Below are 12,758 nucleotides of genomic sequence, written 5' to 3'. Positions count from 1 at the left end.
CTACTTTACAAGTCAACCCGTAATTAATATTTTCAAAATTCGAAGTTAAATACCTGAACTAATTTTCCAGCTATATTGCAAACTGAATGGTTAATATTCCTCTTCTCCAAATCGATTTTCATTAACTTAAGTTATTTATATACCTTTTCCATGCTAATATTGAATTTCCAGCAAGTGATTTCCCCCCACTGGGCGTACTCAGCTAAACTGTGATCAAGTTAATATGTATTTGCATTGCAATCAGCCAAATTTCCTTAATCAGAAGTAAATAAACTTTGTTGAGAAAATGGCCAAAGCCCTTATGCCATTTTGCTTGGGGCGCTGAGAGCAGGGTAAATACAATTAACAATAGTTGTGCGATTGTTTCGCTCCCGAAATTTCTCCTCCATTCTATTAATACATATTTGATCTACTTATTTCAATCAATGTTCTGTCAACTACTTTTCGGGGGTATCAAATCCCCAACCCCTCCTCCCAATCATCCGGGCTTGCTAAACAAACTGTCAATCATAGGGAAAATCCCCCGAGGGAAATGTCCTGAAAGCGCTGGCTTTATTATGGAAATTAAATTGATATTTAAGTGACACATTGCGGCGGCGACGGGGTGAGCAAGATAAATTTCGGGTGACGGCAAATTGCTGGCCCATACACGCCCATTGTTAAGATGAAATTAAATTTTTATGGGCTTAAACTGGGATCAGTTGTTGTTACTTTACCCCCGAAATCCTCAAAAACCCCAGAAATGTGTGTGTGTTTTGGTCAGCTTATGGTTTTTGCGCCCTGGCATTTTGGTATTTTGACCTTTCGGCTCCAAGGTTTAATTAATATGCAAATGGACAAGCGGCAGGCAAAGGAGTTGAGTTGGCTGGAAGGTCTGGTCAGCAATTTAAATTTAGTTCTCCCATCTTTAATGAACTCCGAAACCGAGTTGTGTTTCTGAAATATTTATTGGACCGCAACTTGGTCCACATGCTGTTGGAATTACCAACTTTCCGGGGCCTTGGGCCTTTATGGGGGTCGCCCTGCATATTCATAGGGGTTTTTGGCCGCCATTTGCAATTCGAATGCCGTGCGCTTCCGGTTTTCGGAAATGCATTTCCGCTTCCGCCTGCCGTCTGCACTCAGCTCCTGCCAGCCGTCCACAGCCACAGTTTGCTGCACATCAATTTGATATTTGACAGAATCAGAAGTGCTCACAAACTAATGCACTTACTGGCCATTCAACCAATTTGGTTACACGATTCTGCTATATTTTTTGATGCAATTTATTGCACTGCACGCCCCGCTGGCCGACCACTTGTGAAATTGATTTGATTTTTATTAGCATTTTATGCGATTTGCCCAAGTGTCCATGGAGCGAGTGAGTTTGCCGGGGGAATTAAATTAAACACGTTCAGGTCGGTCGGCCAGCAGAAAGTGTTTGGTGTGCCCACTTTCGTACACATATACACACTTTTTGTGCGGCCAGGTGAACCAGGTGGACCAGCCATTTCTCATTGTTTGCCCGCAGCCGGCTTTCCTCGCTTTTCCTTTCTCCTGTGGCCACGCCCCCATGCACACACAAACACACACGCAGCAAACCATCAAATGCACTGGAAGAAAGAAATCTTACTAAGGGATAATCTTATAAAACAGAAATATAATGAGAAGTTTAAGGAAATATTCAATTTACATTATATATTAAAACAAAATAAAGACAAATTAATAATTAATAATAATAATTAAAATTGAGAAAATAATTAAATCCTTGTTTGGATATTTCCTAGAGAAATAGTGAAGGATATTATAATAATGCAAAAGTATAATTACCACTTTATTGCAATTAATGTACAATTATATCGGCAAAAAAATGTAGTAAATTAAAATCTAACTTCAGTAGAATAAAATAAAATGAATATTTTAAACTAATGTTCTTTAAATAAATGAAGAATTAATGTTACATTTCTTTCGCTGCTTTCAGCACAATAAAGAGTTAAAACACGGCTGACTCGCAGTCGAATGCGTGTTTGCCATATCGAATTTCACACTTTTCCGCTCGCCCACTTGCTCCCATATCTCATTCCCAGCCCTCCCCCAAAAACAGTGTTTCCTTGGGCGGGTAAAGTGGGAAAGCGGGAAAAGGAACAATGGGAAAACAGGAAAATTCAGCGGGCAACAAAAAGAGGCAATCAATGAAGCGCTTTTTGCTGCTGCACTCGTCACCTGCCAATGCGACTGCAACTGCAAATCCATTTGCATCTGCCTCGGAATGTGTGTATTGGATTTTCGCTGCATCGCCCTTAATGTGTTTCCCCACTTTTTGCCTACCATACATCATATTTCACATCAGATACGGTTGATGTTGCCTTTTCGCTAATGACTGCAGCGGAATGATATCGCTGCCAATTTTGCGATTGACAGGCTACACTAATTTGGGATCCCTAGAATGACCAGGGAAAATAGAAATAGCCTTTTCCTGTATTTTTAGTATTTATAACATATAATATAGATTAATATAAGATCTTAATAGATTTCTAATAAAGCAAATTAGAACAAAATTTTTATATTACTATTATAACTAGGAAACAAATCCGTTAGCATGTTTTATGGCTCACTCTTGTTTTTCCCACTCGAAAAGCTGCATAAATGATAACTTCATGAGCGCCACCCCCGTCAATTAAATGGTAACTCGAAGCCAGCGCCAATGGCAACCGAAATGGGAGCACTAGTTTTCAATTCAAAGCCTTTTAATTGGACGTAATTATGGCTTGACCTGACTGCCATGTCAGATCCAAAAGAGAGAGCTGCATTCGACCCCAGTTCACTAGCATCCAAAACTAACACATCCCCATTCAGTTTCCGCTGACCGCAATGGGAGGTCCTGGCTGCCAGGACCAGCTCTTTGGCCTGGATGTGTCAGATCAGCAGGGGATGTCGGGATGGAAACGAACCCCTCTTTAAGAGCGTGTGAGCCTGCCAAGTTTTGAGCACATAATAAATATTTATTAGACCCGCTGCTGCTGGCCAAAAATTTAATTTGTTTTCATTAAGCCAGACAAAGCGCTTAAGACGGCTGCAAATATACAGTTAAGCTTCCTCAAGAGCATTTCGGTTTTTACTCGTAAAAATTAAAAGGCAATTGCTTTAAAGCCTTAATGACTTTAGAAAATATCATGGTAGAAAACGAACATTTAAAAGCTAGGCTTTTAACTAGCTTGTCTGAGTTTAGACAAAATATTACTGACGTATTTATTAAATTGTTGATTTTGTCATTTCATGAAATAAATTGGGTCAGGAATAAAAATTATTTTATCTTTTATTAAATCGTATAAAATAAAGCTTTTAAGCAGCTTAAGTTTTCTGTCTATCTTACTTGACTTTTGATAAAATCTATTATTATATTATTTATTATTAAAATTAATTTTTTACATTTTCTTGTGCTTTACTCGTAAAAATGTTCTTTAAACCTAATTAAAAATCAACAGAAGGGTTATTTAATTATTAACATAACAGGAATTTATTATGTGGTTCAGGATAGCAAGGTTTGACTGTCTTAATATCCAACTCCCCCAAAAAGAGTTTGGTGCTGGAAAAATATGCTTGAAATTAAAAAGGGTATTCTCTCTGGGGTCCTCAATGTCAACGTCGTCGCCTTGACGTGGCCAAAAACATTTCGCTGGCTTAATTGTGCGCAAGCCAAGCAGATAAAAAGCGAAATGAAAAAGTTTGGGTCCCACCGATTGACTGAGAAAAAAATAAGAATATGGAAAAACGCGAGACAAAAGCGCTCAAAGCGAGGAGAAAAGCGCGTTCAACGCTGAAATCGGTGGGTGGTTTTCCCAGTTTTTCCAGCTTTTTCGGGCGGTTGCGATGGCGAAGTAACATAACAAAACAAAATTAAAGTAAATATGCGCCCGGATCCACAGACAAAGTAGAAAAGCAAACAATGCCGGGAGATCCTGACAGGGGTCGAAAGGAGAGACAAGGATGTCAGTAAACAAAATCACAATTAACTGAGAATGACGAAAAATAACAGAGCCAAAGGAGCAGCGAGCATGTGACAATGGAGCCGCTTTAAAGTGGTAAAAAATGAAAGGGGTTCGCCCAAGGACGAAGGACCTGTCATAAAGCGTTTTAATTGCGCACCCACATCGCCTGAGTTTGATTGGATGTGCCGAAGTCTATTCAAATTGGAGCCAAGGACAAAATGGAATATTTAATGATTGAAAAAGGGTCTTTGGATTTAATACGAACGCAGATTATGGTGACAATGACATGGGCCACAAGCCCTATTAAGTTTGTTGTAAGGTCCTCATTATCCTTGTTGTAGGTAATCCGCATATAATTAAATTTGATTGCTTTTCAAATTTGATTGCTCTGGAAAATTGGTACTTTATCGGTAGGTTACAAAAAATAAAATATTTGTAATATTTTTTGGCCTATTCAAAAGTTGTATTAAAATTATTCCACATATTGTTAAATATAATTTCCTGTATAAGAAAAATCCCTATTGAATCGGAAGACGACATAAAATATTTAACACAATTTATTTTAAAGAAATATTTAGAGTAAAATCAACATATTAATAATTTTGAAAACTACAATTTATTTAACATTTGAAATAATTTAGAAATTTGAAAAACTCAAATATTTAAATCACCAAAAGTGGATTCTTCATTTCTAAATATTATAATGGCGATGGCAACGTCGCACCGCATCGTTGAACTCCTTGCACACGTTGAGATCGTCATTTTCCTCGGTGCATTTGAGGAACTGCTTCATCTCCTTGGCGCAAGGACCTTCCTCCACGAGATCGCTGTGATGCGGCTGCTGGCCACGCCCCCTAAACAATCCGGTTATCCCAGCTCCAATGGCATGACCCACGGCTGATCCTGCTGCCACGCCCGCCGCATGGGCGGCCACGTCCTTAAAGATCATCTCCGAACTCCGGGTGGTGGGCAGCACCACTGGCAAATGACTGATGGTACTCGGCTTGGCCGAAGCGCTTCTCTGTCTGCGTGGCATCTTTTCCTCCTTTTTTTTCTAGGCTTTAAATTATGTATTTCGAGCTCCGCAAAAATTCAGACTTGCTACCAAAGGGAAAGTAGAATTTCGAATGACACATGTGGTAGGATTTAGCCTTCAATGCTCACAATCCCCAGGCCTTCTCGGGGGTATCACTTTTTTCCAGCTTTGTCAGCTAATTTATATTGCATTGCCCGCCAGCTAATTGCCAAGTGCATGCCACAGCGCCACCTGGCGGGGAACGAAACGCAAAAAAAATATTTCTAATTTGTTTTCCCTTTTTCACTTTTTGCGTTTGCTTTTCCCATTTCCCGCACTAATTACGAGCACATAATGAATTTGTCGGCAAACGCGAAAGGTATGAAAGCAAAACAAATACACAACTCCAGCTGGCTTCCCTTTGAAAATTCCCCAAGGAAGGGGGTTAATCTGGTTGGGGGCCATGTAGCCTTTAAAGTACACTATACAAAAAAAGGTAAGCTTAAAACAGAATAAATACCAAAATATTTAAAAGTAAACCCAAAAAAAAATGTGCTCTTATTAACTAGCTAATATTATAAAAATAAATATCTAAATATTTTAAAATAACCTATATACATTGCTAATTTTTTCTTTCAATATTTTTTAAATGATGTACACTTTCCACTAAGTTTTTGCACCCTTCCATACCCTTTGAGTTTAGTATGCAAAAGCACTTGACGAACAACCCCGAAAACCATTAACAAAAAGGAACTTAAATTGTTCGCTAGCAAGTGAAACCGCATAGGAAATTACTTTCCCCAAAAGAGTATTTCAGAAAGCAAGTGCAGGTATTTCCACGCCAGTCGACAAAGTCAATCCGCTTTCCTTTTTAGAGAGTGCAGCCGGAAATGCTTTAATTGGCTGGGAACATGCTAAAGTTCGGTTGACTATTTCTGGCGTTTTTCGAAGGGGCTGGGGGGCAAAAAGCAGTGAAAACACAGCGGCAATTAGCCAAACTGCCAAAAGTTTGGGCCTAATTCGAATTAGGCAGTGTGCCCCATATGCAGAATTTTGGCAGCGAGTTCATCGTGGCAAACGGAATATTTCATTAAATTATTGGCAACCGCAGAACAGAAAACCCTGCTGCAAATGCCGCTTGATTGATGCTGTATTTTATGTTGGAAAGTGCGAAATTCCCCTTCCATTGCGCCCCCTTCTCTTTGAGGCCGTGTTAATCAGCAGTATAGAATTTCCACTCACTCTGTCATGAATATTCAAGCAAATTATATTTGCTCGCTCTGAAAATGTGAATAAATGTGACAGCAGCTGAGGCCACTTTTCAACTGAAAAAGAAGAGTCTACGCAATGCTAATTTCATTTTGTTTATTGTTTTGGCTACAACTTAATTGGCCCAACCCCCGATGAGAAGCGATTCGATTTGGTCCCGGCAAATGTTTATAAATCAATCAACATCAATAATGTTTCAACAGGCAAGATGGATGGCCTGTGGCACTGGGATGAGTTTTTTGGGGAGGGGATCTGAGTTCTTGTTGATGGCTGCCCGCATAACGCCAATTAATTTGCTTCTCTGAAGTGCTGGAGAAAAAGAGATTTTGAGGGAAAGGACTCAATTTGTAAACCGCACACACAAAATAAAAAAACACGTCCCGTTCAAATCGATATTCGCATGGTAAATAGCATAGCGATTTTACGGTGCAATATCGATTTCTCTCTTTTGAAGATTCTCTGACTTCGAGCTTAAATTAGAAACTCTCTTAATTTTAATTAGAGCGAAATAGCGCCTTAAGCTTCAAAGAAACAAATATTCGAAATTCGAACTGACCTGTTTGCTTACATTTCGAGCATATCAAGTCGAATCTGATACCACACGATGAAAAATCAATCTTCGTTTCATATAAATTTTTTTAGGTGAGTGAAATCAATTTGTAAACCGTAGATTTTATTTTGAAGTATTTAATGCGGAAATCGCATCTCTTAGCTTTCTCCTGTATTGAAACTCAAACATTGTAGCGCCTTCGGCACTGCTGCATTGCCTCGTTGAACTCCTTGCAGATCGAGAGATCACTGCCGTTCTCCTCGGTGCACTTGAGGAACTGCCTCAGTTCGAAGGCACAGGGACCATCCTCCACCAGCTGGGGATTGTGGTGGGATGAAGATGAAGCTGCAGGTGCAGCTGCTGCTCCCTCCTGCTGAGGCTGCTCCTTGGCCTTTCCTTGGAACATCCCAGTGAGTCCTGCGCCCACAGCGTGTCCCACAGCTGATCCTGCGGCCACTCCAGCCGCCGTGGTGGCCATGTCCTTGAATCGCTCCTTGGTACTGGAGCCCTTGGCCTCTGCCGCATGAGCTGCTGAGGGAGCAGGAGCTGGAGAGGATTCCTTCTGCACCGCCGGCAAATCCTTGCTGCTCCCGCGAGTCGCAGGCTTCGGGGCAAAGACATGGCTGCTCCTGTTATTCTGGCGACGCATCGATCCATTGGATCTGGAACTTTCGGAGCGTTGACGCGGCATGTCCTTTAAAGTCGCAGGAATTCGCGGAGGGAAAAATAAATCGAAAAGCTGACTTGCTTTCGCCTAGAAAGCTGAATTTAGAATGAAAACTTTTGACCTTTCTGGAGTCAACCCGCCCGGCCAACTGGCATTTCATGTTTTCCCCAAAGGATTTCTCTCTCACTTGAACTCTGCCCGCTAATTATACCCGTTACTCGTAGAGTAAAAGGGTATATTGTATTCGTGCAAAAGTATGTAACAGGTAGAAGGAAGCGTTTCCGACCCCATAAAGTATATATATTCTTGATCAGGATCACTAGCCGAGTCGATCTAGCCATGTCCGTCTGTCCGTCTGTCCGTCTGTCTGTCTGTCTGTCTGTCTGTCTGTCTGTCTGTCCGTCTGTCCGTATGAACGCTGAGATCTCGGAAACTATAGAAGCTAGAAGATTGGCATTTTGCATGCAGATTCTAGGAATTCCTACGCAGCGCAAGTTTGTTTCAAAATGGTGCCACGCCCCCTCTAACGCCCACCATCGCTTATATACGATTTTAAAAATTTTAATATTTTGGAAAAGTAAAAATGCAGTTTTATTGTGTTTATCAATACCTATCGAAATGTAGAAGAAATTTTTCAAATCGGACCATTCGTTAAAAAGTTATGCGTGATCAACGTTTTCTATCTCTATCTCCATCTCCCTCGCACTCCCTTTACCTGAGTAACGGGTATCTGATAGTCGGGGCATCCGACTATAACGTTCCCTCTTGTTTTCATTACACAGGAGCCAATGGGGCTAATTGCATTGTGCACGCCATCGAGTGACATATTACATTATCTCTGCTCTGTTCTGTGCTTTGGAAATTATGCGAATTTTTATTCTAGGGGGAGAAGGATACCAAGAGACTGTCTGCGAAGCAAAAGTGATTATTCACAGACTAAAAAGTTTATTAAGAATGATTATTATATTAAACCTTCAATCTTTAAACTCTTAATAACAAATTGGATGTTTATTAGTCAGAAAAGGAAATTTATCTAAATATAATTTGAATAACACTAGTTTACAGCCGAAATGCTCCCCAGCAATTGATGGCAAATTCTGTTAGTGTTGGACCCCTAGATTACGAAAATAGCATTAATTTTTTTTTCGATGGCACAGTTTTTTTTTAAAGATTTTTTAAAGTTCGAAATGTTAAATTTCGGACTTTTTTCGAATTTCTTCTTATATCTCGGCAGATATCCACCCGATTGGGCCAGTTTTAGTTTTATTTTAAAGTCAATAGATCAGAGCTTAACTTTGCCATACAGATCAATATGATTGGATAAGTAATGGCAGCGTAGAAACTTGACAAAGATGAAAAATATGTTTTTTGGTCGACTGTAAGTCGGCTGTATATATCGTAAAAACTCGAAATAAATCCGTTGAAAAATCAGAATGGTTGCAAACTTAAAGTTAACATCCTACCATATAAAACAAGCTGGATATGGCCCAAATCCATGGAAAACTGGATTTATGGTGGATTTTTAAAGATCGGATTTTTTCCACTTTTTTCGTTTGACAGAGTCCAAATTTAAGATTTATCATAGGCGGCGACATGTAAACAAAAATGAGTGGTGACGGCAGCCGGGTCAAAAAATAGCTAAATTTTAAAAGCTAGAAATTTATAAAATAAATTTAAGTTCTGAAAATTCCTTTAAAATATAAATTTGCTTGCGTTATGACTGTGAGTATTTTTAATGTAGTACTATCCATTTGGATAATTTATTCTTATGAAAAAGTAACCTTAATTTCAAAAATTAAATTCACTTTAATAATTTTCTAGCTTTTAAATATCTGATTTAGCTATTTAGTGACCCGGCTGCCAACACCAATTATTTTTGTTTACATGTCGCCACCTATGATAAATCTTAAATTTGGACTCTGTCAACCGAAAAAAATGGAAAAATCCGAACTTTAAAAATCCACCATAAATCCAGTTTTCCATCGATTTGGGCTATATCCGGCTTGTTTTATTCGGTAGGATGTAAAATTTAAGTTTTTAACCATTCTGATTTTTCAACGGATTTATTTCGAGTTTTTACGATATATACAGCCGACTTACAGTCGACCAAAAAACACATTTTTCATCTTTGTCAAGCTTCTGCGCTGCCATTACTCATCCAATCGTATTGATCTGTATGGCAAAGTTAAGCTCTGATCTATTGACTTTAAAATAAAACTAAAACTGGCCCAATCGGGTGGATATCTGCCGAGATATAAGAAGAAATTCGAAAAAAGTCCGAAATTTAACATTTCGAACTTTAAAAAATCTTTAAAAAAAAACTGTGCCATCGAAAAAAAAATTAATGCTATTTTCGTGATCTAGGGGTCCAACACTAACAGAATTTGCCATCAATTGCTGGGGAGCACACCAAGAATATTATTTTGTAAACTAGTGTAATTATAATACAAATTCTTAAATGAGGCTTTAATAATAATAACATCAACGATTAAAAATATTCTAATTATATTTTTAAATAGCCGAAACGAAAATTTATTATATTCGTTTTTAATAATTTTTTTGGAAAAATAATAATCTATTTACTTAAGTAAAAATGTTAGAAATTTAATAATTTTTAATACTAGAATTGTTTGCGTCATATAATGAGTAGTATAAATTCCTAGGCATTCCCTCATACTCATCTAAATTCCTCCACACCCAATTGAAGTGCTGAATGAGATCCCCTGGTTGATTGCAAATATCTTGCCATAGGCCCCTTGGACGGGCGTTTCATTACTTTTGACAGGCACTTTCCCCCTTTTCCCCTTTCCCCGGCAGCTGCATCTGCATTTCGGTTTCGGCGCAAACTTATTGCACACTTGCGGATCGAGATGAAATGTGTGGATATGCGGGAGATATGCGGATTTCATTTGCATTTGCATTCACGATGCTTCTGTGGGCTGTTTGCCATATATTCTATTTGAATTTGCAGTTTGCTGTTTGCCGATCTGCGACGGCCCAAACTAGCACGCTTTCAATTCGGAACTGCACTCGAGTGTCTGTGAGTTTGCATAGTTGTGCTGATTGCACTTCGTGTAAATTAGTCGTCGACGGCCGCAGTGCGTATGATTAATATGAGGGAATTGAAGTGGGTGGTGGGGGAAAAGCAGCTAATTTCTGGCACTCATTTGCATTTCTGGCGTCGCTCAAAAACTAATTCACGGCTCGCAAGTGGCTCTCAAGTGCTTCCCATTACAAGCACCTCCGATATCCGACGTTATGCACTTTATACTCTCAACTTTGCCTCAATTACTTGGGCCATTTTGCTCACCGAAACACCAAAACTGTCTGGCCGTTTGAAAAACACAATTAAAGTCCACCCAACTCGACCATTCATAACTGCATAGAGGAGGTGGAATCTAGAATCGAGAATGGCGAATGGCCAACATTTCAAATGCGGTAAATTACAGTTAACGATTTTGTAGCACAGCAATTTGCTTTATCTCCAGATGTCTATCTACGGTTTGTAAATGTATTTCCACGTAGCTGCCCCCGAACACCGTTGGTTTTGCATGTCAGCCGACGGGTTCTATCCATACAACAGTAGGTACTATAGTATAGTACTATGCCAAGCTATACCACAGGGCCACCTTCCCTGGTCATTGGACAGAACTAAAGCCGGACCCATTGTGGCTAGCAGTTTGCACTGCAAAAAATAATTAAAAAGCGAAAAAAAATGAAAACAAAATGAAGAACAAGTTGTGTTAAAATAAAATCACTATGAAAATATTGGGAATTCAAATTTTTAAGTTTATTAATATCAATTTGACTATTTTTTACCATTAAACAATGTAAAATTGGTATTGGTTATATAGTTTTTATTCTCTATTTTTATTTCCACTTTTTATTGAATACTGTTATACTGATTATTCAAATAAATTAACACTTTTCTCCTGTGAAATATATATTCCTTGGGAAATTTAATTATTTTTATTTACGAAAAATTATACATTTCACTTGAATAATTTTTCCTCTATTATTTTCTCACAGTGTGTGTGTGTTTGCGGTTAACAAATGTAGGAACACCGCCATAAAGGTGTTGAAATAACTGCTGCACCGTTGAACTCGGCTCCTTTGTTTGCCTTTCGTTGGCGGCGCTTCTTGGGCTCGATTGTTACGGCGTTTTATGGTTATTGTGTCGGGGGCGCAATGCAAATTGCCGCCACATAATTATGTCGCAGTAGAAAATGGGAATATATATACACTAAGTACTGGTATATATGCGGAATAAACCAGAGCTGGACTTGCGACTTTGGGGGCTTCGGGCTTCAAAGTTTCGCAATTGAACGGAAAGTTGAGGTTTTTACACACCTGGACAAGTCCAACTTTTCCATGTCTAATTAGCAAGCGACAGTAACAGTTCCAGCAAACTAATTTATATAAAAAACTCGCTCTGGCCTGGCAATCAAATAATAGAAATGAGAACTTTTAATTTGCCAACGCCCTGACAGCTCACGCAATGGAAAAACGGAAAGCTCCGGGGAAAAACCGACGAGTGGAAAACAAAAACTAAAGTTGCTCAGACTTTTACCTCAGTTAAATCAGTTACTAATTGCATTGTCCTCGGAGCGGCGATAAGAAAGCAATTTCAATTTACCAACGCAGTGGTAATCGATTGCGGTTTAGAATTTGAAGTGGGTACTTTCCAAACTCTGTAGAAAAGAGGGTTTATCGTTTTAAGCTGGTAAAGGTTTTATATTTCGTTCAGTGAAAAAATTATACGAAATCTAGGATATCTATTAAGACAATTTATTCTCATACCTCTTTAATTTTTCTATTCAATATTTTAATACAAAATCATATCAACAGCTCGCTCATAATATTTAACATTTTTAAAAATAAAATAAAATTTTATATTTTCAAAAAATAAATAAAATAAATTTTTGGATAAATTGAAGACAAATCTATGGTATTTCCTAGCACTTCCCCGTTGAGTTGTGAATAGTGTGCAGTATCTTGATTTTCCTCCTTCGCAAAGGGTGCTTTTTCCGAGAACTACTCCATTTTGCTTTCATCAAGTGTCAGGCTGCAGTTCCTGCTCCTTGACTAATGATCGCGTGCCAATGGAAAGGCAATCTGCCATTACAATAGTGCAACTTCACGCACGTATTTCCTGAGGGACAGGCAAACAAATGAATTTAGATTTCAGAGGGCTGGCCCTCTTTTCCTTTTTTCCCCGTAAATGGGCGGAGGTCAACATTTTGCAGCCATTTTTTAAGCTTAACGAAAAGGGGACTCTTGATTATACTA

At 38.8% G+C, this 12,758-nt stretch overlaps 3 protein-coding genes across 9 annotated transcripts in view; all 3 read right to left on the bottom strand.

Moving 5' to 3' along the window:
• The window catches only part of 5-HT7 (5-hydroxytryptamine receptor 7), a 72,560-nt gene that overhangs the window by 35,434 nt on the left and 24,368 nt on the right, over positions 1-12,758 (bottom strand). Inside the window, exon 3 of one of the 7 annotated variants that reach the window (XR_011419120.1) lies at positions 1,219-1,592. The exons of the other annotated variants lie outside the window; for them this stretch is intronic. The gene's annotated coding sequence lies outside the window, so the exon portion shown is untranslated. Of the gene's footprint in view, positions 1-1,218; positions 1,593-12,758 lie in introns of those variants that run through there. 7 annotated transcript variants of the gene reach the window in all.
• On the bottom strand, positions 4,510-5,108 carry LOC108056949 (coiled-coil-helix-coiled-coil-helix domain-containing protein 10, mitochondrial). Its single transcript, XM_017141002.3, has one exon. It carries the CDS (start codon positions 5,002-5,004, stop codon positions 4,660-4,662), a length of 345 nt encoding a protein of 114 aa, XP_016996491.2. The 5' UTR covers positions 5,005-5,108; the 3' UTR covers positions 4,510-4,659.
• Positions 6,909-7,607, bottom strand: LOC108056948 (coiled-coil-helix-coiled-coil-helix domain-containing protein 10, mitochondrial). The gene has a single exon (XM_017141001.3). It carries the CDS (start codon positions 7,491-7,493, stop codon positions 6,984-6,986), a length of 510 nt encoding a protein of 169 aa, XP_016996490.2. The 5' UTR covers positions 7,494-7,607; the 3' UTR covers positions 6,909-6,983.

Source organism: Drosophila takahashii, chromosome 3R (genome assembly GCF_030179915.1).
Source record: "Drosophila takahashii strain IR98-3 E-12201 chromosome 3R, DtakHiC1v2, whole genome shotgun sequence".
Classification (NCBI taxonomy): domain Eukaryota; kingdom Metazoa; phylum Arthropoda; class Insecta; order Diptera; family Drosophilidae; genus Drosophila; species Drosophila takahashii.
This window is presented reverse-complemented; position numbering and strand designations above follow the sequence as displayed.

Coding starts and splice junctions, on each gene's coding strand:
- LOC108056949 (XM_017141002.3), bottom strand. CDS start 5,004: ATGCCACGCAGACAGAGAAGCGCTTCGGCCAAGCCGAGTACCATCAGT.
- LOC108056948 (XM_017141001.3), bottom strand. CDS start 7,493: ATGCCGCGTCAACGCTCCGAAAGTTCCAGATCCAATGGATCGATGCGT.